The following is a 26,424-nucleotide window of genomic DNA, read 5'->3' on the forward strand; positions in this document are numbered from 1 at the left end:
CCCTTGTTCCCGACTCTTAACGCATAAATATCAATTTCACCAGTCGAGCACGTGTCTTTTCCGACGCCAGACAATTCATACCGAAGGCACACCGTGCCAGACGGTAGAGGCAATAACGTCCCCAAATACGTCAACCCCTGCCTACCTACCTACCTAACAGATCCAAACCAATCTCCAACCTCTATCGGTTGGATGGAAATTAATGAAATCGCTTTTCAAGCATTTTTAATTTAAATTTGTCAGCACTTCAAACAGATTGAACAGTGTTGCAAGCAACTTCGTCGGTGTCGGCGTTGCCTTGAAACGTACCTTTCAGGGTGACTTCAGCTGCTCGAAACCGTAAGCCCGACACGCACAAGACACGGGCCACATTGATTGAAATCCAATTCCCCGTAAATATCATTTACAATTCTTCAGAGACTTATCTTTTAATTCACTCGCTTAGGTAGCGCACGATACCTTTCTCTCGGCTGGCGGAACATCGGGATTTTCCAGCCGGCATGGTATCAAGGTGTGTTTGTGATTGTAACGTGATCTGGCCGTCGGCGGGATTACCCGGGAATTGCCGGGATGCTGCGAATTTGTCGGTTTGGTTGGTTTGGTGAGCTAAATGCTATAATCGGCCGGGATCTTCCTACCGCTTTGGGAGCTGCGATTACTCATCGGTTTTGGGAGGGCGAGTGAAAGGAGAATGAAAGGAGCGATGTAAACAAACTTAGCGCACTAAACGATTTGATTGTATTTTTTCGCGTATTAAGTGGCGGACACAGTTTCAACTTACAAGGGTAATTTGTTCCTTAAGTAATGCAACACAAATCGATGTAACACAGGTACTATGTTGAACTTATTTTTGCTATATAAATCTTGAAACCGTTGGTAAAATATGATCTAAACTTTTCATATATATCATGTATACAGCTTCACCCTTCTTCAGAGCAACAGGTGAGCTGCTGGTCAATCAAACTCAAAGCGCACGATTCGTCCCACAGCCCAACCAAACCAACCTCACAGCCCGTCCGCATTCCGTACACATTCCTTGCTGGAGGTGAATATTTGATGAAAACATACCACCTTTCGACACTGAAATTCATACGTCCCGAGGGAGCTGTGGTGAAACTTTTATGATTATGTACCTCGCAGCCCTGGTACCTAACTCAGCTCGCACTCACCAACCATCCGGCCCCTTCCGGTTGGGAGTTGTGTGTTGATTTGCTTGTTATGTTTGTGATTTGATTTTGTGCTCGCGATACTGTGACTGTGAACCGGAAAAGGACGAAACGTGCGAAGCAACACACAGCTTGCAAGATCCAAAGGCAAGCACCCTTCCCGCGCTAGGGGTGCGTGGGAAAGAAATACATAATTTATGTTATTAACTGGTAACAATCCGCTTTACTTTTGTAGCGTATATTTTCCCCCTCTTTGGCAAACGCAGCGAGGGTTGTTGGATTGGTGATAAGCGCTTCCAGCCAGGTTGGTAATTGACGATATCAAACGTTTGCAGTTTGGCTAATTGATTCTAAGCTGCGTGTGGTGGCAATGAAAGTACATATTTTATATAAAGCATGACACATTTTCAACGTTTTTAAGAATTTTATTTAGAATCTTTCTTCAAAGTAGTCTCAAATTTTAATATCGCAAACCATTGCAATCCCTCTCTCTCTCTCTCTGCCCTTTGGCTAACAAAAACACCTGCAAACAATAGTTGCAATGAACCGTACTACACCGTGGATCAACACAAAACAGGAACAGTAACCCCTCAGCCCAGAAGCGCAAAGACAAATAAACCCCTCCAGCTCAGGAGTGGATGAAATGAGAAATGTTATTAAAAACTGACTGCCGGCTGGAACATTGATGTAAACACGCGCACAACACACATACACTCCGCACCGGAAAGTCAAACATTTGCTTAAAAGCTATTAAAACCGAGCGCCCAAACGTAGGGAGAGAAGGTTCTACTCTGGATGCTTCTCTGGACAGATTTTATCTATCTTGCTGGATGGACGTGATGAAGTTCTGAATGATGAGTTGAAAAGAGAACCATTTCGCTAACCCAGCCAGCAGCGAAGAACAAGAGATATGCAAATAAATTTAATTTCTAAATTATGAACCACCATCAATATTTGGCGTGCTTTATCCTGCCACACCAGGACAGAGCAGACAGCATTGTAAACATAATAACAGTTACTGTTTCAACCGCAACCAGTTTCCCTCGTCGAGGGGTTAAGTGACTTGTTTATTTGCGTGCAAGGTCTGCAATTTCCCTGCAACAGAAACCGACTATTTCTCTCAAGGGAGACGTCCTCCAGAGACCAATATTATCCTGCCCGAGATTCCCAAACCCCCCAACACAATCAGGGAAAACTGTAACGGTTATCAATCAAAATTAGATAAGTCCCTATCGACGTATGTCATCTAGGATCCATCCAGAGGCAAAACTCTGAAGGTCACATCACATGTTCACCTCACCGAAAGAACCTCAGCAAAGCGGGCCCTTCTTATCACTGCTGGCCCATCATTCGATTAAGCCTTTCATTGTACCGCGATGATTGAATTTCCGGTTGAAGTACTTCCATCGATTGCAAAGCGCACACGGCGTAACACATACGGTTGGCTTTAATGAAGTTTTGATTGATGGACTTGACTGTGGGCGTAGGATTCGCGCAGTTCATTAAAAAAGGATTTGCCACCACGACCACCATTACGGTACAGCATCCAGACTAAGTGTGGTGTGGACCACTTCAAAACATAAAGTGGAACAATATGCACTCTTGAAAACCATGGCACTATGAGAGCAAAGAGAGTCTTTATTGGCCAATCGTTTTGTTGCTAAACAACGATCCCTCACGAAATGGGGCTTTATAATTTTCATTCCTTCCGCGCCCTCACCCTTGGCACGAGGAACTATAAATGGACCCAAAAAGAAAACCCAACCACTTATTTATTCATTAAACGGTAATCGTTCGTGCGAAATTGAATTTCCTTCCTATTACGGTTGTACATCCGCCTCACCACGCTTCAGAAAGGTAGGCAATCAGACCTGTGTCTGTCTGCTCTTTCACTCACTCTTTGCTCTTTCACGATCTAATTATCAGACTACTTCCATCTGGACTATCTGTGTGGCGCCAGAGAAGAAGCAGAAAAAACCTCGGGAAGCACCGGAACAAACATCCTAGGACAGGGGACGACCGAAGTGATATTCCAGTCCAGTTCGAGTCGACGCTGCCACAAAGTCTGCCCAGCTGAGATTCTTTCTGCTGCACGTTGCCATTGGCATCCATTCGAGGGGCTTCTGGAGCTGCTTTTGGACGTGGTAAATAAAGTTGAGGAAAAAAAGAATCTTGCCGTCACACGGCATGAAAAAAGAAGATAACAAGCAGGATGGAAAAGTCCAAAACAACGTGCTCGGCAAGTTTGCTGGCAGTTCGGACTGGCCATCCGAAACGGAAACAGAAAAGCAATCATTAAAAATAGCTGTTAAAAGATTGAATCGTCCAGATTACGCAACATAATAGAATCTGGCCATAGAAGACACAGTTCTTGCTGTTTCGTGTTCCCGAGATCTCCCATGTTTAGTACGGCACGGGAAGAAATAAAGGTTAGATGTGGTACGGAATAGAAAAAAAAGATCTGTTAAGAAAGTAGCATTAGTTGTTATTGTTTCTTTCCCTTTCTCCTTTGTAGTCTTTAAGGGGATTCCCCCGTTTTGAAGCGTACAGTGGTGGAAATACTCCATGAGTGTCTTGGGTCAGTGGTACAGTGGTGGAAATACTCCATCACTATGCTCTATTCACAATAGTGGCAGTTTGACATTTGAGGGCATCCCAAATTTCTGAAATAAACTATTGCATTCTGTCAATCATTTGAAGACTTAGTTCTTCTTTTCATACCAAATACTTTTCCATTTCTATAACCCATTCCCTGTTGCTGAGGCTTACGCAAAACTCGATCAAATCGTCAAGCAAACAGACCGAAGCCCGAGAAGCACACACACAAGGACACAAGAAAAATAGAAATGTAATAAAACCGATACATGACCCCTTGTACGGAAAGAAAAACAGCAATCAAATGAATTGGCAGGATTGATATCCTTCCCGCCCGTTTTACCCTCGCTTTTGCCCGATTCTTTCCAACCCCACCACATCTCAAGAGAAGAAAAATCGAAAAAACATAAACATTCAACTGAAGCTGGAGCTGGTGTCCGGAACGCTGTCAGCAAGAGGATTTTGCAACAACCATTCCCAATAATCCTCCCAAGATTCCCCTCGCCGAAGGAGTATACCGAAACCCTCGCAATCCTGCAATACAAGGGAACAAAAGGGGGCCGTTGTTGTACTTGAGTGAGAAGTTCAGTGCCGAAATACGCCACAAAAACATTGCAAACGTTGGTTCACGCGTTCACGGGTTTGAGGATATTCGCCAAGGGAGTCCTTAGTGATGGGAGAACGACAAAGGAAAAAGAGACGAAGATTTACCCTTTCCCACCAATGTATATAATAAAAAGAAACTTTACAACCCGTTCGGTGCCCGCATAAAGAACAACGAATTGCGCCAAAGCCATCCTATAGCGCTGATTATTGTTGCGTAATGATGTAATTTAAAGTCATTTCTCCGATGAACACTAACTGTGGCGCAATTCGTTTTACCAGCGCCTGCTTTGATGCCGCCAAGCTCAGATGACGGGTGTTGATTTATTGCGTTCGGGATAGAGAGACGCAAACAAAAAAAAGCCGTCTTCTCGCCATCGAAAAGTGAGACGTCCTTCGCACCAAACGCCACCACTTGCGCGCTGAAATATTGGGACAAATCCGTTGAAATTCAATTCCTACGCTTGCTACGGAAAAACCAGCTCGGAATTCTAAATAATGGCAATTTTTCATACAACAACCACGCACGTGGGGAAGGGAGCGATACCTTCAAAGGCATCTTAGCGTCACACACAGCGCGTGCGGAAGGGCCACGTGATAAGGAGTGGCGTAGCGAAAACACCACCACCCAAAACGAAACCTCATATCGATTGTCGATTGTTCCGTACACTTAAAACGAATCGATCGCAAGCGAGGAAAGGGCGGAAGTGCATTATTCACGATGGAAAGACCCCCATTTGCCACCCGGAATCCCCGGTGCCCGAAAGAAGCCGTACATCGGACCAAGCGAGTGAATTGAAATCTCAAGACGTTGGAAGAGTGAAAGCGAAACGTGACAATCGAGCTGGCTGGCGTATTTGGCGTACACAATATTCAGGGCGATCGCAGGCGTTTGCAATCAAACATTATAATGTGAGCCGATTGTTGAAGGAGTGCGATGTGTGGTTTGGTTTGGTTCAGGTTTTGGTTAGCAATCGATATCGAATTATTTGCAATTATTGGCAAATCTTTTCATATTTTATGTTTAACGCTTTACTTCTTTGCACTCTGGGTTTCTCACAACTTCATCCTGTCTCAAGCACCCTAAGCACTCAATGTCGTACCAACAACACTCTTCATCAATCATTTACACTAATCATGCCGCTACTAGAAAAACATCTTTACGACCAGCCGAAAACGCCAAGGGGTTAAACGGCTCTAATTACTTTAACGAATAACAGCCTTCCGTCGTCGGCTTCCGTCGCGCATACAGGCGTTCAAACCAGAGGACCCGAGGCGCGTGACTTTCCCATCATGTGAGGGGCCACAGCATCCGACACATTTCACTCTCATCTCACTCATTCTCAACAACACTCATTACGAAGCTGCGTTCAAAAAGGACAACAATGGAGTACGTTGAAATATTGGACCCTCTCTCTCTATCTCTCTGTGTTCCCTACTGATTCAAATTAAGATCATTTATCGGTCCGAAAATGACTCTGGCATAATTTAGTCATTACTTCGCATTTTATGTCGCTTAGGCTAGCGTGCGTGTCCGGACACAGATAGCGTGTGTCCCTTTTTGTCTACTTCCGGGGATATTTCATACTATCCAGGCACGGTTGTCATCACCTCACCTCACACTTCCTTTCTTTCACTCGCCCCATTCTGTCACAGCAGTGTTAAGGATCGGCTTTCAGAAGCAATTTCCTGAGATTTCGCCACTTTTGTTTATTTATCGTGCGATTCCACTCCACGGCGCGTTTGCTCCCGAAGGGGATTGGACGACCACCCCGTCCCCCTGACACTGGCCGTTATCAGATTCACCCGTAGAAGCCTTGGTAGGGTCAGTCAGGATCAACAATCGTCCCGGGAGTAGAGACGTCGTTTCATTTATTTCAGATTTTACTATTCACCTTTTCGTCCCATCGGACAAATAGAAAACGCTGGCAAAAGGGAAGGCACAGAGGATGCAGAAAATAAAAATAAAGAAAAGCGTTCCGGAACGAATGAATTATCAGATCCACTGTAAACAATGCTGGGTGTCGCTTCGTTCGGGAAACGGGAAATGAAAAGTGTCGCGAGTTTTCACAACTTTACGCATTCCAATCACGCACCAGACAAGTGGCTTAATGTGTCTCGGCTTTTTTGCATACTTTTTCGCTCCTTCCGATTGACCTCGATAGGGTGAGGCTGCTGGAACAAGCTGGGCTGGAAGGATACATCTTCATTCACGTGGTAGCTTCCCAGTAAGAGACGCGTTCTACTAGAGAAGATGTCTTCTGGTGAAAGTGTTCCCAAAACCGTTGCTTTCCTTTTCGTTGCAGCTCTCACACGTTTCATAAATTGAACATTTTACCAACCAGTCAGCCAGTGTGAGTCAACAACCTAGAGCACCCTGTAAGGATGCTGTTCTCGGTCAGCTGAAAGGAGTCGTTGAAGCAGTGTAACAGGCTTTAAAGCATTTCACTTTCCACGACACGATGCTTCAGTTGAAGATGCAACGGAAAACGTGGACAATGTTGGACATAAAAATGAGATCCGTACACGCTGGCATGCGAACGACTGCCAGGGCATGCCCGGAATGTTTGACACACACTCACACAGAGAGAGAGAGCGTTGATCGCTATTGATTTTACCATTAGCAAAGTTCACGTGCAATGTATGACCCACTTTATGAAGACGGGAGCATGTAATGGAAATGAAATTAAAGGCATTGTAGTGTCGGGACTAGTTGTATAATATTGCTTATGTGTTAGTTTTGCACATTAAACATCAACATGATTTATTGTTTGCGGCCAACACCCAATCACTTATCGAATGATTTGCAACCTTTTAAACCATTCAACTTCACAGTACCTCCCTTCCTTATCAAATGTTTTTCGTCAGATTGTTCTCATTTTTTAATGCCTTTCAACATGACGAAAAGCCACAACGCGTAAAGACACATGTATCAATCACCTTCCCATGCGTACGTGATATTGAGCCCTTGTCAACGATTGCGGAAGCTGTCAGTGTGTAACGAGTCGGGACGTCAGGATTGTCACCCTCCTTCTTGATTCCATCATGCCTATCAGCAGTCTATTTTTCATCACAGTGGTTCTATAACTGATGACTCATTCTACCTTTGCAACGATTCAAACGCAAGTCCAACTAGACCAGCCAGCGATAGAGAATATCCCCGTAAATCCTTCCCTCTTGAGTCAAAACGTAAGCAGCTCAGATTGAACAACAAAGAGAGAGAGAGAGAGAGCGAGAAGGAGAACGAAAAAAAGCCACACCACTAGTAAAGGTAAAATTCATTTCAACTAAAATCAGAGACATTTTCTCCATCTCCCAACACACAATGCAACATTTCCAAGCCTTTGGGAGTCGACTTCCGGCCTTGGCTCACACGATGAAGAGCAGCCACACAGCCGCAAGCCCCCGGGGGAAATCATTTAAGCCGCATATAATGATGACAACAAAACAGCTCTCAAGCAGAAGAGCTTTGAGCTGCCCCCTTTCCAGCTCACCACTCTAACTCCCGCTGGACTCCGGACTCGCCCAGCTCCTCTCCCTTAAAGGTGAATCAATGCGTTAATGCGCCTTTTAGCAGGAAAAGGATTGGTCCTCGTTTGTCGCTCGCTCGCTCGTCTCGATATTGATGGCCCGATTGCGGCTCAAGAGCGATGATGAACGTGATCAATTCATGTGCTGATTAATCAAAACCATCACGTTTGTTGTTCATTTCGGGAGCACAATTTTACAAAATGGAACCCCGACAGCGAACTTTCCCAAACATCCATAGTGGTTGGGATGGTTTGGGTTGGGAACATCAACTGTATCACGTTCCAGCGAGATACCCACCGTTACACCACAATGATTTACCTCATCCAGAACACATCACGCTTTTTCACTTGTTGGGCTGCCCTGCCCTGCCACCCACCATGCTTTCCCACCATTACACACACACAAGGGTTTTAACAGCGTGTTAATGAGAGCAAGGGAGGAAAACGGCCTCGTCAACAACGGTAGCAACGGTAGGGCCATTGAGAAAAGTGAGACATCAGACCAAAAGACCCTCGTTCCATCTAGGTGGTGATGAGCAAGGACACCCTCCCGGTCCTTTTTACTTCGTGGTGGTTAATTCCTGATTCGATGTGCCACGCACACTTCACGGTGAATGAAATTTAACGTCACTCTTTAAACATAAGAGCGGCCTGGTTCGCTTGAAAATGCTGATTAAGATAAAAGTACTCATTTCATCCCGCTTGTCCCCTCGGTAACCGCTCCTTCCGCAATAGATCATTGTTTGAAAAGTTTTACCTTCTTCGTTTTTCCATTTCGTCACTTGCAGTGCTTCTATTCTGGTTGTCTAGGCAAGGCTGGCAAGACAAAATGATGTTCGAGATGATTATCTCAGAAGGTTTTTCTTGCGATATTAATTATCATTAGAGAGAGAAGAACAGGGAGAGAGTGAAGGGCGCACGGTGAGGACGGCGTTAATTGATTTGCTTCTGATTCAATCAGTCGGAAGGGAGCTCTCTAGCTAGTTTTAATTTAATTATTGAATACTTTCAAAGTTTTTTTTAACGATTTTCCATCAATCTTAATCAAGGCTTAAGTACGAGGAACTAATTTTGTTGAACAACTAACCAAGAATACAAGGATGTTTTCTAATGATTTGTCCTCCAAAACTATTCCATACATTGTGGTTAAACCCTAATAAGCTTCTCTTTTTGCTCTAAACAATTCAATATTCCCGTTTGTTCTTTGATTCTGACCGTAAGTCCCTACCACCACATCAAACGTTTTAATGCAACTCGACTCGGCAACTGTAAGCCTCCTGTGGAACCCCTTTTCTAACCACCAACCAGCAAAAAAAAGTAGAAGAACGGATTCATTATCATACCAACCATTCAGCCAAAGCTAGAGGAACCACCACCGAAAGCCGCTTAGTGGCCGCCGACTCGCTTTATCCCGGAGTCCCATTCAGAAACCGCCTCAATGGAACGCAGCATGTGGTAGATGGATGTTTTCTTGTGTGATTTATTTTATTCCGACGGATTGCTAAGCGGTGCAAAATTATACACATTCATCCGAGCTCCCTCCGGAGACCGATGAGCCTTAACACCGGCAGCCCCCGACAGTGGCGTGATAATAGTACAGCCCCATCATCATCGTCATCATCTTCGTGCATTTGCGTCCTTTAAAGGACGACACCATACCAGTGGAACCGTTCAAAACGGCAACAAACCAACGCATGTGGAGGATACGGGCGCGCACGTCCCAAGTGTGTATCGATGACTCTCGAGGCATGTAGGCGGCGGTGTCTGTGTGCTTGTGAGCTGGCTGTTTACTGTATCCAACGAAACGGGCCACAATGAAAGGGATTTCCCGTTCATACGAGACGAGGAAAAATCAAGATACTCGGAAGCACACTTTTGATGCGATACCATCTCAAGGATCTTTTCACGATGAAGTAGCCCATGGTGACGTAGTAGCATCCACCGATGGAAAAAAGACGACAGAATGGTGTTCCATTTTACAACGATTAGAGTAGTGGTAGTGAACACATGGTTGAGAAGGATTGAAAAAAAAACAACCCATTTTCCATTCTTCTCATACGAGGACTCAGTGGACCACATCTGGTCAGTGCCGGTGACAACAATCACCAAAATGGTGGTCAGTTGCATTTATCTAATTGGACTTTTGCTTCCAACCGTGTGCTATTATCCGAAGCGTATAGAAAATATTTAAAAAAAAGTATATGTGTGTAATCCACAAGTCACATCACGTTCACAGCGGCACAGGACACTGCCAGGCTTTGCCACTTTTGACTAACAAATCAATTTCATGCTTCACTTGCTTTAATTAATCACACCATTCGTTATGGACCGTTTTTTGAGGGAGAAAGAATCTGAAAGAATGCTCGTTTTATCGATCCGAAAAAAATGTATATGATACCACAATTTATGATCAACTTCATCAGCATCGTCATCATCATTTTGCGAACAAGTTTTGGTGGGGTTCGTACGGACGCTTATTCTCAGCCTCGCCCCTCGAGCTGGAGTTTAGTTTCCGCACCATGAATTTTCCACCAGTGCGGCAAAAAATTCAAAAAGGGATAGTCTTTGTGGTTGAAAAAATAAATAGAAAAGCTTCCATTTTTGTCTTTAACAAGATTTTATAGTCAACGGTTATGTATAAACTTTATAATAAGTGTATCCTGCTTCTTCACAGTAGTTCCGTCCCAAGTGGTTCAACTACCGTCATACAAGATTATGCGAAAAATGTGTCCTCTTCAACAGTCATTTTTACTGAGGTAGCTTTACAACATTTTTCTCTACCACGCGGCCGGTTGTGGTAGATTGTAAATCCGATTATAACTTTGCTTGCACATTCTTTCATCTTGCAATTTATGGGACGGAACCGCAACGCTCCCTCGCAGCATGGGTTTCTTGCTTGCTGGACGTTTGTCGCTCTTTTGAATGTATATTTTTCTTACCACATTACCAAACTGATTGTATATCACTGTGAGAGGTATAATCGCATCGGTGCTGATTACAGAAAATCTTTACGTTTCGGTAATTGAATTGCTTAAAATGATTTTTTGTTACGAATTATAAAACACAGCATTTTTTGTTCATTTTTCTGATCAAAAATAGTCACGCATAAGCCAACGTCCTTCAAATTATTCCGAAAAATCCGTGACAATATGCTTCGCCGTATCGTCCACCCACTGTCGGTATGCCTCGGTCATTCGTCAATAATCGGTCTTCAAGGATAACTTACAGCCACAACAGCACAACCACAACACATAAAAGCACACACTTTTGGGCTATCGGCAATCCACACCCATCGAAAAACCAAAAAAAAAACCATTTCCGATCCATTCTTTTGAGAACTTAATAAACCACTCGACAGCTAAACTGTGCGAGAGTGAAAATACGTGACCAAAATGACTAATATGAACGCTTGTACCACTTGTACCACAATGGCTATCATCGATACGCTACTTCGCTGTGGGAATTGCTCGTTGTCGCTCGCTTCTGATCCTTGGGCAACTATTTCGTTGGTTTTTTTTTGTTGTAGTTCCTTCCTGATTCTCACCAAACGGGAGGCTCATTTTGATAAAATTTGTTCCCGTCGTATTGAATTTTAATGCAAACCGTTATTTTACTTTTATTTGCCATGCTCGCGATTACTTCTTCGATGACATTATTACATCCGTGTCGATGTGGGAATGTTTTTTTTTGTCTTGCTTCTGCCGAAATTTCCTATCTTTTCGCTCGCTTTTTTCGAGGGTGGAGGACAGAATCCGAGACGAATGGCAATCAATATCAGCTTGAAGATTTGGGGGAAACTGAACTGAACCGCTCGACAAATACACTCGCTAGTGCAAATATCATCGAGCGCATTTGTTAAATATATGTAAATTGCGAGACATTTATGCAAAGCAGCGATCGTTACATTCCTTAATCCTGCTACTCAGGCACGCTGGTGAGTGGTAGTGGTAGAAGAGTGACATTTATTTTGTAATGACAGTTTTTGTGCGAGTTTAAGTGAAAAGACACTACAACGTTTAGCAATAATATAGCATTTAAAAGTGTTTAACGAGATACAATTTTGCAATCAAGCTTTTTCGAAATTATCGTTGTCCTTACACCTGTAAAACCCCTGTTTAAATGTCCTGAAACGATGCACGAGCCTGCTCCCTGTTGTTCATACGACTGCAAACACATTACGCCACAACACGCTCCCTTGATGCACCTTCAGCTCGTTGAGCTAAAAGCAAATGGATCTCACTCGCTGGTACAACAATGAAATCCATTAACGTGATTAAATTGCTTCGGTTGTTGAAATGGTTCATCCGGCACTGGATTCCCTGTTCCCTGTTCGTTGCTGTACCACTCATACATACAACAATCAAAGCAGTGTTGTGTTGTCGCTGTTCGCTAGTGTCCTGGCAGCAAGTTCTAAACTATAGCCCGAAAAAAGGGGTAAAACTGTCTATTCGCTTCCCTTCCCCGTTTGAATGTGTTTTTTTGGGTTGTGTTTTTCCTGCTGTTCTTGGAATCACCGCTTTAGTTACACTTGTGTACAAGAGCAGGGGTAAGATTCTTTTCACCAGGATTCCCTCCAGAACGGCTGTGCATCCTACCGCTCATTGTGCACAGATTCATTTTCACCACCGTAGCCACATCAAGCGTGGTTGATAAGTAAATGCAGATTGAAAGCCGTTAAAAACAATTACCACTCTGGTTACGGATGTTTTCCCATTTTCCATCACCTATTTTAGCGCTTATTTGCAATTGGCGTGCACGTCGCTCATACCGAGAGGGATAGTTTTAGGATGGGGGAAAATAAGCAAGAGTTATCGATTGACCGAATTTCCATCCACAAAACGCACACTCCCGGGGTACAGTACAGAAGCTGGCGCGCCATTCATGCCATGACGCAAAGGCGACACACTTCACCGCAGACAATCGCTCTCGACTCGCACAAACACAGCCGCTAGAATACGGTGCCGCCAAAAAGTCGCCAGTCTCGCCAAAAAGTCTGGCAATTCTTTTTTATGGTTGCGGACGGACGGCCCGACCACGTTTGGAACCGCGCCAGCGAGAAGAACTTACGCGAATAGTTCTAGCTTTCTGCGTGAATGAACGAAACGGGGAAGGGAGTGATACTGCAAAGCAAGAACATGACTTTATTTTGGCTCATCTCTAACCTTCCGCCACCCCTCACCATTTCTGGCCGAGCAAAGAGAATAACATCGGTTATTAGTGCTCTTGTCGCCAGCGTGCCGTCGGAAGAAAAGCGTTGCCAGTTTTGTTGGTTCTTCTTTCTATTCGCAACGATGGTGATGGTCGAGGAAGGAAATTCGGTCGCGCGAGAATCGTCGAGAAAGCAAAGATCTCGACCAGTGGGGAGGGGAGGGAAAGATGAGCAAAGATATCAGTTTGGCGCCACCGAGCCGGTCAGTCAAAATGATAAATCGTTTCTACTGCCGCTGCAATACGATGCGGCCAGAGAAAGTGGGAAATCGGCCAGATTTGGTGGTGGCTTTGCTTACCAAAATGGGGAAAAAACATGGTAGCGCTGTTTTTATAGGCAGTATCGTATAAATGATTGAATATTTATGGCCTTTCAAGAAGGAATAATAAATACATTGATAAAGAGAACGCTCTATCTCTAGAAGAAGACCACGAGCAATATTTCCAGAACTTATGAGGATTTAAATTAAATTATCAGCCCAAGGTACTGCACCAAGAGACAACCAATAAGCAGTGACAACTTGGTGATATCAACCATAACTACGAAGGAAGTAAGCCATCATAAATCTCAGTACAGCTCAGTAGGTGGCTTAAGTTGGACATCCCCGCGGGGGAAGATTTAACGCCTCCAAACACATCTCCAAACAAAAAACTTCTACTGATTGTTTCTCCTTCAACTCAGACGGACGGAGCAAACCAGGATACGACCAAAACAAATTGTTCCCCGGGGGTCGAATTAGAACTTTACTATTGAACGAACGGTGTGGCAAACATACAAATCGCGGGCTCGCTTGAAGCTAAAAGTATTGCTCCAAAAGAACAGGAAATCACACTCACACTGGTGCTGGATCAAAACGGAAGCTGTGAACATAGTGTCCGTATTAGTGCAACCGTACCGTAACGAAATTGGCCTGCGTGCACGTGCCGTTTGATGCGGCGTTGCGGCGTCGCGGCTCATATTGTCACGGGTTACACGCCATACTTACTTTATCATTGGTTCTCCCTTTTTTTAAGATGAAGTCATCATCGCTGGCGCGTAGCCAAACACCCCAAACAGTTTGGGATATGTTCAATTCCATTCGCAAACCCGTATCATATTTTATATTTATATTCCTCCCATGCAAGTGCCTGGACGAGGGCCTATGAACCGTTCTTTGATTTCTGACGCATCTCGAATACTTTTGCACAGCTAGCCCCGAGGATGTCCTTTTAAAGTGTAACAAACAGCGAGTCCTCCACTCACCATTTAGCCGCTCAAGAGGCTAATAACAAAACGTGCACAGATTTCGCTTCATTAAATAGTGCCCTAAAGCTACAGCTCCTTGCAACTTCTTTACCAATACACAAAGCGCTGTAAAAAAGATCTCCCATTCCATTCATTCCACACAGCTCGCACAGCCTTTTTTGTGCATAAATCTCTTTATCTGCGGGACCCGTTCTAGTGCACACAGTAACACCGGAAACGGTGCCACCCGGATGGATGGTAACACCCTTTCCTCGTACTCGGCGGCTGCTTAATTAAATTCAAAATGCGTCCATCAACCGTCAGTGTCGACTCCACCCAGCAGCGTTTTCCGATCGAACCCGCCCGCCCAGAAGCAGTTTGGAGGTTTTTGTGAGTGTGCGTCGTGTCTATGCTGATATTGTACCTTACAATTTCTCTAGTCACACTTTCCTCGGGAGGGTGGTAAGCAGCTCCCGTTCCCTCTTCCCCTTTAAAACCCCTTCTTCGTGGCATCCGTTGCGCTGGTAAATAATCTCCCCATTAGGATCCCCATTAGGAGGTATTATCATAAGTAAATTCTATTAAACAGGGCGACAGGGACAGCAGCCAGCCCAACCCACAGCACTTTGCAGCACTGATGCAAAGAGATGCAAAGCAGTTTGCCACCAGAGTGGGCGTAACCGATGAAAGCGAAACATGTACTTTAGTCATTTATAAACAAATCCCGCACAGTCTAGGCAGGGAATTCGTGGCCGGGTGGAAAAGCCCAAGCAGTGAAACGTTTAAAACTGCTACAAATCCTTGGCTTTGTTAGGAGATACGAGGTACAATCCGCTTAAAATTGATAGCCTCGCTGGGAAGGAACATCCTTGTTGTCGATGTAGTTGTGTCTCAATTGGAAACACCGCCCGATGCTAGTTACAAAATGGAACGAAAAAAATATAATCAGCTTTCATTAATTTATCTAAAACATACACCCTATTCGATCGGAGTTTAAACTGTTTTGTCTTGCAACTGAATGAGCTAAACTCAAAGCTGAAAATCGTTGAGAAGGCTCACAAATGAAGCGTGTCCTATATCGATATGTTTCTGCAATGCTCAATTTAATATCAAACTTTTCCATCATAACTGAGCATTCTTCCTCAAGTGATTTGAGACTCGAGATTGTACGCATCAAAAACGCAATAGGCGCATCAAATCGGATCAACGCAAGCCCGGTGGCCGTAGTCGCGTGTAGTGGTATACAAGATAACATACTTTTTTTCCCCAATACGTACAACAAAACATCCTACAATCGCTCGCTTGCTCGCTCGCTACGCTTATTGTGCGTTCGAGTGGATCCCAAATCCGGATTACAAATGCTTGCCGTTTTTCGCTCGACGACTACGACGACGGATTGTACTTACCCACCGAAAACGTTGGACGCCCGGTCCTTGATATCTGCGAAGCCTGGCATCGTGTGTTTGTGTGGCCGTGTCTGGTTGATCTGGGAAACTCCTGGAGGGCTCTGTGTGCTCTCAGATGCTGATTATCGGCCTATGCCGTGGTTTTCCCGCTGTAATGCAGGCTTTGGCAAGCTGCTAATGTGCTGATGGTCTGATAACAAAGAAGCCGATAACGAGCTGCACGGTCGTGTAGTGGTTTTAGTCTGCAGTGCTGCCCCGAATCATGATCTTGGTGGAAATCCGGCAGCTGCAGAGTTTGAGATAAAAACAAACAAAGGTTTTAGATGTGAATAAACTTAACAACGGAGTCTTTAGTAAGTTACTACACACTTTGAAGGTATGGTCAGGATCTTATGTATGTTTATATTTTGAATTGAAATTACATTATACTCTGCCAACCACATATAATATGAACTTATGTCTTATGTATATGTAACAATGAGAACCTCTTTGATGGCTCTACGGTGGTCTTGACTTATAATGACGTCAGCGTCCGATTCCTATTAAAATGATACAGTTAAATAAGATATCTATTATCCAGATTCTATCTCCATAACTCCAATAATGTGATTATTTGTTTCGTTAATAATTCTCATGAAAATGTCTCTCTAATTCAAGCTTTACAGATTTCTGCACTTTGCGTTGCTACTATCTCCACTAATAAAGAAAGAAACTTGCATAACTCTCACAAGTCTACTTCCGGGACTCGTATCTTTTAACCGCTCCTTTCCAATTACTCTTACACGTTACACAACACTTTTGCACAAGATGGCTCCTCTGCCAGCGACATGATCAACAATGGACATGCTCTGTGACCTCCCGGTAGGTTGATCATGCGCACCAAGCATTTTTTAAGGTCTGCGCAAACTATCCAGGACATTCGTGGACCATTTTTTATGCCTACCAACTCCCCAATTTTCACCAACATTGGAATACTTACCCAATCTGTCCGGACCCAGATATTTTAGGCAGCTTTTTTTGAGATCTTTTTCGAGGATGATCGTAGTGCTTTACAGAATAACTTGACACCTCGTGATATTCTGTAGCGTGGTTGTTTTCCTAGCCAAAAGCCCACGCCACACCTCACACACCTACACACGGAACGCACACTGACCTAGCACTGGGACGAATGCACTGTCGAAATGCTACAACTGCATTGATATCCATCCGTTTGGCTTGCATCACCCTCGGCACACAGCATCATTGGTTTGTGGGTTGTACTCGAGAACGGTGCCCTAACACTGCACCCCGGAAACACCAGCCCGGTCAATGGCCCACCGTACACCGACGACACACTCGCACACGGACGCACGCACGCAAACACTACATTACCCCTGATGGACGCACCGTACCCACCACTACCGCCACCACCGCTACTTCGACCCTACCCGAAGGTCCACCGGGTCCGGGAAGGACCCCGGGAGCTCACCACAGACTGCGCCCAGGCAATGGCGACCCACCCCGGATGGAAAGGATGGTCCGCTTAGTAGCGCCACCGATGGTCTGCTTGCATCCAACTGAACTGCCAGCAACGGACTCCGCAGAACGCACACGGCAGCTGCTACGAAAATGGTACACCGCACTACTAGCCCGACGACGGTCAGCAATCGTCTGGCTACGGTGCTCGCGCTCCAGATCGTCCTTGTCTGGCATCTTCCCGCAAATAGCGATACAGTCGACTCAGCTCACCCGACGACTAGCTGCTCTCTCGCTTCTCCCTTCGGGACATTCTCGCCCACTCTAGCCTACTTTGATGCCTTTACAAAGCAGCGCATGCGTCACCCGGACAACTCACCTTTTGCCTTTCCCGGCAGGGCTCCTCGTGTTGGAGCATCGTTCCTTACCCACATCCACATCGCACACGCATACCGACAAAACCTTGACGGCCACTCATAAGCAACCGAAATCTCGGGGCCCATGTTTTCCGTGGAATGGCAACAGTAGCTACCGGGCCTGTTTGTACTACACCTTTACATAATGTGCCCACCCGTTTGCGCCAATCCTGAAAGACAGCGAAGGTGGAGCTCGAATCGCACCAGAAGGATCCTTCCAGCAGTCGCTTATGTACAACCGTATTTCAGCTTACTTTTGCGTGCTTTTCACACATTTCATTAGAAAAAAGATAACGTTTTTGTCCACGGCGATAGAATTTGCCGTGGCTGGGTCGTTTCCAGCACACCGCAATGGCTTCCGACCCACGGTTTTGGGACCTAGTGGGACAAAAAAAAAACGTACCCAATAGTAGTAGTAGTAGTGGGTGACTTTTTCTGCTCTTTTCATTGCGACATCAGTTCTATTAAACATTCATACCAGTTTCTGTCTGGTTTTTGTGCGTTTGTGAGAAAGTTGATGGAAATTACATTACCGGCTAGACGGCGAGTTTAATGGAAAAGTGAACTTTATTTAAACGTCACACGAATGGGTAAAAAATACATCAGAAAAACAGGTTAATTTTAGCATTCGTGTATTTTTTCACCCGCTCTCTGCAAGCTAATAGCGATGTGTCACTCGTTCTATCGGGCGGGAAATGTCACCTTCTACGTTCTTTGCGATAGATGAAGGTGATGAAACTTTCATCGAGCTGGAACATGAATATGAGGGAAACAAAAGAAGCTTTGTGTGTTGAAACAATAGGACGATCTATTTTAAACATGTTGATGCATCAACAAGCTTCGTGATATGTAGTTGGAAAACGCTTTTCTTTCCTGATTTTGCTGTCATAATAATATTTATAAAGGCTTTTTTTACACAATATTTCTCTGCAGAAATCAATTTGTACATGCATATACATTTTGTGTGAGCAGAAAACTAGATTTTCGTTGTTTATATACCATTTATCTCTCCATTTATGGAGCAATGAATGCAAAACAGTTAACTTTTTAACTAAATTAGTAACAAATGAGATTTCTAGTGATTCATGTTAAAGATTTGACATACAATTAAATCTCAGACAAAACCAATCAAATATTTTGCTTTATATCACAGCTAAACGTTTGTTTTAACTGCTTTATTAGTGTATTATTCAGCAATAATCTCCTCATCTTATCTATAAAGCATGCTTAACTTAAGAAGAAGATTATCTTACTTCTACGATGCAACGACGCGGTAATGCTGGCCTATACTGGATGTCGAGACTTCTCAGTACTAAACAGCTGAATAATCAGTCATCTTGTTAAGGGGAAACGATCCAGTTATGAACTAATTCTATCCGGCATTGTAGAATCCGAAGCATCTGAAGAATAGACCACTCGGCCATCATAATCTTGACGATCTAACTTCACATTTGACATAAAAACAAATAAACCTTTTTTCTCTAAAGTGATATGAATATGAACATGAAAAATATCCTGATTTCATTACAAAAAGGTAACAGTTGAATATTTATAACTTCCTACTTTATTTTATTAACATTATGGCTAATTTGCCTAATTTGCCAAACCTGTTTACTAACGAAAACAGGTTGGAAATATCAATGAAGACCTACGGAAAATAACACTTTTTACACTAACATCAACCTCCTAAGAGAGACTAGAAGGGCGTGCTAACCTACTGTAGCAACATTACCTACAGCAGCATGTCCCGGCGTCATGTTAGTGCCTCCAGGTAACATAGAACCAGAGCCAGGCATCATTGAAGGTCCCGATATGACAGAGCCGGACGGTGGAGGGGCACTTCCAAAACCTGACAAAGGGGAACCACTTTGTGAATAGCCAGGACTACCAACCGGATACACAGCAACCCCTCCGGTGGCCATATCTTGCACGTTGGGAGTGTGTGACAAACTGGAACCACCCGGGAAAGACGCTGTGCCAGTGTAAGGATTGCTGGCAGCTACTGGCGGTACCACTGCAGTACCCATTGATGCGGCACCTGTAGCTACTGCCAACGGGTTATTCATAACGCCAGCCATATCTGCTACCGGTAGGGCACCGGGCTGAACTGGCAAGCTTGATACAGGAAGCGGAATCAGTCCTGCTTGAATGAAAGCTACCGAAGAGGGAAACAATTTTTATTAATTTAACTAACGAATCACTTTCTTGCACTAAACTTCTCGTTCTACCATACTTACGCAACAGCATCATTAAAAGACGTACAGCTTCCACTAGAGTGTTCGGCTGAGCGCCGAGTGTACGCTTGTGCTTCATCCCTGTGCGCGTATCGGCCAGCATCTGCCTCACGATCGTTTGCCACGTTTTCGCCACATGCTTCTCGATCACCTGCACCGGTGTGGCAATCGTTTCTTCCTGCTCCCGGTCCACCTGGATCAAATCATTCGGCAGCAGCTCGACGGTGGCCACACGTTCAACCGAGTTGACCGACGGCTCCACAGCCGGAATAACGTCCAAAAGCAGCACCACGGTCACAAACAGTACTGCAGCGTATGATCGCACCATCGCTACAACACAACACACGGCTTGGGAGTGGCTGAAAGACTACACTTACTCGCCTCACACGAGATAGCTTACTCACCGACCGCCGCTACCGTATGACCCATGCTGGACACATTTGAACTGTCTACTGAAACGTGCCGCGGCGTGCGTTTGCGGCTTAAGTAAGCTGCTGTTTTATCGGAAAGGGCGTGCGCGACTGTAGCTCCAAACAGACGGGTAAACAATTTCAACGGGCACAAGCACGCGGTGGATCTACTGCATCCTCTGCGGGTTCCGTATCAGAAGTAGGTTTTGTCCTACCTTTTTCTATGCCTGCAAGCTTTGACTCACGTGCAAATCGTGCTATCGTGGGGCTGTGTTTTTCCTGTCTCACATTGCCGGCATTGCCAGCCAAAAACATTTCATGATAGAAGCGTCGTGCGTTATCGATTCTTGGTCGCTTAATGAAAGTAACGGTAGTCTAGCTTACGTTGGAACGGCATGTTCTACATCGTGTAACAGTACGCATCGTTCTGGGGGGATGTTTTGTACTACAGCGCAACACACCAAACACTACTATCAATCATAGTACATCGCAGCGTGCAACAAACCGCTTCGTTCTAATAAAGGCATACCCAATTCTCTTTCGAACGTTATCAGTGTGCCACACTCGATTAAATACTGCGTGTCCACCTTTTTTTACGTTCTTATGCTCTTTGCTTTGCAAGACACGCTCGTCGCTTCTGGCTCTATTTCATCCATTCCAATCTATATTTGCCTCCTTCGCATTTCCCCATTCACCGTTCCAGTCGATCGCAAACCGACACGCGGCCAAAGCATTCGTGACACTCCATCCCTTTGACGTCCCAATCTGCAAGCAGCGGCGTTGGTGCCAACTTATTGCCACTTCACTCCACAACCCTCGTTATTCTCCTCAAACATCATCACACAAACACAGGAGACTCACACACACATGCAATAGAGTAATATCTCTCTTCATTTTTTTCTCTTCCTCCGACCACGTGACCAAAAAGGGAAACCATCATGCGTCATCCTTTTTTTTCGTCCCCGCCAAAAGTCGCTGCCAACGACTGAATGAACCCTACACACGAGGCCGGCGATGTTGATGGTTTGATTTGCCCTGGAACAAGCGGACTAGGATGTTGACAACACATTGCTCGAATCTTTTCCATCGGTCACGGCGGAAGTTAATAAAGTCGTTCAAACAGTCACTTAACCAGTGTTAACTCTCGCATCCAAGGGGAATGTGATGAGAATGCCGATAGAGGGAAATGAGTGGTGGCAAGAGCTATTGGTGCTCTCTTGAAGGTATTAAACAGCGGCAGGACGTTCTCATAGTTTTAGGCTTGTTGCTGGTATAGCAACCCCTTTGAATACTATTTACGTGCTAACGATTAAAGCACATTTTGTAAGAAAGTTTTGATACACCTTCTCAATACGTTGTCATAGAAATGCCGGGATGTTTTCCCGGGCACAGGCGAAAGTGCATTGCTGAAGCTTGTTGGACCATATAATCGCTTCCATAGTAACTTAACATGGAGTTAAGTAGGCGGAAAAAGGTATTATTGCATTTGCTTGCGATGACGCAATAAATAGCGCAAACAGAATGCATGAAAGAGGTTTACAAATGAAGAAAAATGTGCATATTAGGCGTTTTAAAATGTGCTGTATGTTTTGTAAGTAGAGAGGACTATGGAACACATCCTGAGTACACCAAAAATCATCAAGTAACGCCAAGAGTCAAACAATAATCAAGAAATATTACATATATTGAAGAAGATATTTATCTTATACCTCACTGATTTGGCTCATACAATTCCTAAAGAAATAATGAGTACATAGCAGCCGATTGTATACCGATTTTTTATGCTTTTTAATAAATATTTGTGACATCGAACATCTAAAAACAGTCTGATGGCTAGATATCATACATTTACACTTGTTTTATGAATTTAATTAACTCAATTCATTGTAAGAAGCTCTAGACGTACCTAGTATTCATCTTTTATACATTTTATAAGTTCTATGTACAACTTACTACAAACATTTCAAGAATTCGCTCGTTATACTTCATCTAAACTTCTTCTACAGATTGCTTCCATACTCGGAAGCCCACACCACTCCCGCGCGCAATCACTGCCAGCCAACTCCTTCGCATTCTAATGGCTTCTAATTTCTTTTCCAGTGAATCTTATATTTGCATGTCTTATGTAACTTTACCCCGATTGGAATGCACTAAGAATTGTACCCACTCGTGTCTCGGCCATCATTTCTAGACACTGACGGATGCGCATTGGAACACAGCGCCAGCAGCTGCTGCAACAGCCTTGAAATTCTACAAAATACACCCAATATTTGCAATTCCCGCTGTCGGAATCACATTTTAATGACCTGCGAACTAATTTACAGCAGCACAATCTCACTCACACCCACATGGTGGAATCCTGTGAAAAAGTCCACCCACCGTTGCACCGCACCGCCGTTCTCAACGACCGGTGTTGTCGCAGCTACTACACCAACACTGCTCGTCTAAACTCCGCCTACTCCGGTGAGATTCTATGTACTGCCCGAACGCAATTGTTACGTTCGCATCAGTTGCTCCAGAAATGGCCCCCCATTCGGGTTGATATGGATACATTCTGGGTACCATTTTCGGTTGCCATGCTGGGTTGCCCGAGCGCCGAGCAAAAGATGGAAAGCGTCGACAACGCAACGCGGGCCAAAAGGAACAAGAACACCACGAAGTGGAGCGTTTGCGTACAGCAAGAACGTTTTTCGAATTACGCCATCCTGCGTGCTGCTTTTCTTGCTGGGTTTGGGAAAATTATCGTTCTGGGTTTTGTGTATCGATTTTCTTGGGCAGTCGTGGTTTGGCAAGCTTTTTGCCATTTCTTTTGGTGAGGGTCTTTTGAAACCCTTCATTTCGTTTCAAATGTTTTCCTTTGCTGGAGTGAGTGGGATTCGGTTTTCGATTACACAACACTCTCGCAGAAGTGTTGGTAGTTTTGTTTTTAAATGCTTTTTTTACGTTTTCTTTAGAATGCTTTGTGGAGCTGTATTGTAGCTACAAGATGAAATTTAATTTGTACACTAGCATCAACACTACGCACCATTGAGTAGACTAGCAATAATGAACGAATTGTCGTTTTCTTGATTATTATTGCAGGAACTTTCCTCGTGCGAAGAATAAATCAAAGCTGTACGTGTTTATGATGCAAAGCTGCTCGGATATTTTAATCAAAGGACAACTATCTGATTTATGTCACCTTATCACCCTTTTTATGATAATAATTTTATTCAAAATACATTTATTATATTGAGAAGTACGGCTAGGTGGCTACAGTTCTAAGTGCATCAAATTAAACATACAAAGAATCCTATTCACATGAAACATCATATGAAACAGACAACGAATGAATCAATTGCAAATCAATTGTGCAATTCTTCAATGCAGGAAGGAAAAACTGTAAAACCTATGTGAAAATTCCTTGCCATGTTATAATACTTTTCAGGTAAATTGTATTATATTATTATTATCATCCTTTGATGGAAATTATCAGTTATAATTGTTCACAAAAAGTATAATGCTTTAGTAAAAAACATGAAAAGCATATAAATACTACATCATATCAACTTTTTTATATTCTCAAAATACAGAAGAATCACGAAAGCTCAAACAACAGCTACAAACTTGCACACTAACCCTGCTTTAGGGGTGCAGTACGCTTTTATATCAACGAAAGCTTAATTTTATGGCAACCGTGTAGCGTTACGCGTGCCTGTGTCTTGGCTAAATGTTAGGCGAAGCGTTACGCTCTAGCGTTAGTTTGTTGCATTTTGAATTCTTGAATGCAGTGTAGAGGAAGCATTTTTCGTTTATCAAATGTTTTGATACCATTTTGTTTATATTTTTGCAATCCAATGAAGTTTTTGTGTCTTTCTTAAAATGTTCAACAAAGATGAAAATACATAACTCTCTTGTATGTGGCAACACAAATCCAAGTAACCGTAGACAGTCCACTTTCATCAAAACAGTTCGCGCTGCATAACAGTCGGTCTCCTGTTTTGTTGTTTGTATTTTCAAAATTTATCAACAGTGATTTCTTTTTTTTTTTATCTCCCAACCGTAATAAACTTCCCAATGTTGGTGTTCAACTATCCATAAACACAAACACAAGCTATGAGTGGAAACGGTGTCAACTTGCACGATTTGCGGTTGAAACTTTTCGGCCCAACGCTGGACGATTCCGTGCTCTACGGAGTGGATCGCATGATTGACTGCTTTCGAAGGTGCAAAGATACGTCCGGAGTGCCGGTCCGGAGTGCCAGCTTCTACCGGTCCTGTGAAACTTTACCCCCGCTCGAGCCGAACACTCCCTCCCCTTCAACCTTCGAACCACCAGCAGCGAAGCTTTCGCCCGACGAGATGGGTAAGACGCAGTGCGGGGCAATGTTTTATCATCCAGCGATCCGGCGTACTATTATTTAAGAGCTTCTCCTCCCCACTCCCTTTTCGTGTTCGTCCTAGATCTTATCATTGACGCAATTGTTCAGTCTCGCCGGCAGAACGGTCAACGGTATGCGCGGAAGGTGAACGCAGCACCGGCCCGGAGAGTCAAACCGTCGGAGCCGCGACTACGCGAAACCCGGTGGGCCCTGGCGCGCATCAACGAGTTTGACGATGGTGGCAAAACTTACGAAATTATGAAGCCACTAGACGGGAGCAGGCTGCCAACGGGGACGTCGGTGTCGACGGATACGGAAATTGTTTTCGCCCTGCTACAAAACGGCACCACACTCACGTACCGCATCCAGCCAGGGGAATCGTTGGACCGAGCACGATTAAGAAGAGCAGAGAGTCGCTGATTGTGCGTATTTTATTTTGTACCATTTTGTTGCTTCTATATTGTTGCTTTTGTCTCACACACTTACTCAAAAACAGGCAAGCCAAGCAATCAAAGTACAAATTGTGTAGATACTGCTTCACCGCTTTTTGTGTGTCCCAGACCTCACTGTTTCAACTTCAACTCGGTAGGTTCTTTTTTGTCCTATGTGAACGGGTCTGATCCTTCACGATCAACCAAACGCCAGCAAATGGGATGAAAATGATAACAACATTCAAAACCCAGTCGTGCGCAATAGACAAGCAGACAGTGAAATGGGTTGTTGCCGAGGCATCCTGTCGATGATGTTGGTTCCAAAACGTCCAAACTGGAAACTTACTAACTTACTCCTCTCATCTCTTCCACACACACACACACACGCTCTCAATGCACTGCTGAAAATCCAAAAATTTAATCTCCAAAAGTGATAAGCTCGGTCGAAACGCATCAACCAAGTGTTTGTGTCTGTCTGTAGGGGCTGTGCTCTGTCCAGTGGCGTGCTTTCCAGTAGCAACAATTTTATGGTTCATAAAGCAAGCGCTTATGCATTTTTCCCTCGCCTGCTACGATTTGCTCAGCCACGGCAGCGAGACGTACTGTACTGGCGCTAGAATGCAGTCAGCTGCAGTAATGTGCCCTTTTCCGTTGAAAGACACATTGACTGTTTGTGGTGGAGGGAAGCAAACACACAAAGAAAAGAACAGGAGTACGGCAGTTTAGTAATGCTGAATTGTGAAACTGTGATTCAATTCAATCTACAGTCCACTCGACAGCTGTTTTGGCCCGCGCAATTGAATCCTGAATCGGGCGCCATTAAGCATAAATATGTCAACCGTGGCCGCTAGGCCAGACTCTGTTCAGTCCGAAAGCGTCGATTAATTAACCAGACTGTTTTTTCCCCCCGCATAGTTTCCTCACTGTTTGGGGCAAAACAATAGCTGAGTGTACGAAATTACCACGAATCCAATGACGATGTCCTATTGATGGCGCTGGGAAAGTCCAAGCACGGCAACGACATGTTTAACATATCATTCAAACAGATGACAGAACACTTACTTATCTTTCCCTCTCAATCAAGTGTCCGGATATTATTCATCACGACGTTCGTATGGGAAAATCAATTTCCGAACAATATTTACCCATCGACTGACTGATGCTCGGCTCAGACAGATTTACAGCCACCCTGCAAGCCACCCTGCAAAAACTGCATCGACACTCGCTCGCCAACTTGTTGGTAAACACGGCGCCCTCGCGAGAACCGCGTTCGGCAGGCGAAACCGAAAGCATACCATCAAGAGCCCAGCGCCAGAAGACACAGATGGACAGATGTTTTATTGGGCCCTTTACACAGCGCTTTTCGTGTTCCCTTCAGCCCTTC

General features: G+C 44.3%; 3 protein-coding genes across 5 annotated transcripts in view; 1 reads left to right on the plus strand and 2 right to left on the minus strand.

Moving 5' to 3' along the window:
- Positions 1–17,409, minus strand: part of LOC120904974 (vesicular glutamate transporter 1) — a 27,575-nt gene extending 10,166 nt beyond the window's left edge. The window contains exons 1-2 of one of the 2 annotated variants that reach the window (XM_040315554.1): positions 16,713–17,409; positions 15,734–16,019 (exon numbers count right to left, since the gene is read on the minus strand). In XM_040315554.1, the coding sequence (XP_040171488.1) occupies positions 15,734–15,783 (50 nt within the window). In that variant the 5' untranslated portion in view covers positions 15,784–16,019; positions 16,713–17,409. The remainder of the gene's footprint in view (positions 1–15,733; positions 16,020–16,712) is intronic. The other variant, XM_040315555.1, reaches the window with a different exon arrangement.
- Positions 17,410–19,152: 1,743 nt separating this feature from the next.
- On the minus strand, positions 19,153–21,586 carry LOC120904366. Its single transcript, XM_040314283.1, has 3 exons — positions 20,243–21,586; positions 19,842–20,168; positions 19,153–19,759 (listed from the first exon to the last, which is right to left on the minus strand). Exons 1-3 carry the CDS (start codon positions 20,265–20,267, stop codon positions 19,314–19,316), a joined length of 798 nt encoding a protein of 265 aa, XP_040170217.1. The 5' UTR covers positions 20,268–21,586; the 3' UTR covers positions 19,153–19,313.
- Positions 21,587–24,203: 2,617 nt separating this feature from the next.
- On the plus strand, positions 24,204–25,493 carry LOC120901672. 2 transcript variants are annotated; one of them, XM_040309807.1, is made up of 3 exons: positions 24,204–24,593; positions 24,692–25,031; positions 25,106–25,493. In XM_040309807.1, the coding sequence occupies exons 1-2, from the start codon at positions 24,344–24,346 to the stop codon at positions 25,027–25,029; spliced, it is 588 nt and encodes a 195-aa protein (XP_040165741.1). In that variant the 5' UTR covers positions 24,204–24,343; the 3' UTR covers positions 25,030–25,031; positions 25,106–25,493. The 2 variants fall into 2 exon arrangements, with proteins under 2 accessions (XP_040165741.1, XP_040165740.1); XM_040309806.1 differs by having other exon boundaries at positions 24,692–25,493.
- Positions 25,494–26,424: the final 931 nt, after the last annotated feature.

Source organism: Anopheles arabiensis, chromosome 3 (assembly GCF_016920715.1).
Source record: "Anopheles arabiensis isolate DONGOLA chromosome 3, AaraD3, whole genome shotgun sequence".
Classification (NCBI taxonomy): Eukaryota; Metazoa; Arthropoda; class Insecta; order Diptera; family Culicidae; genus Anopheles; species Anopheles arabiensis.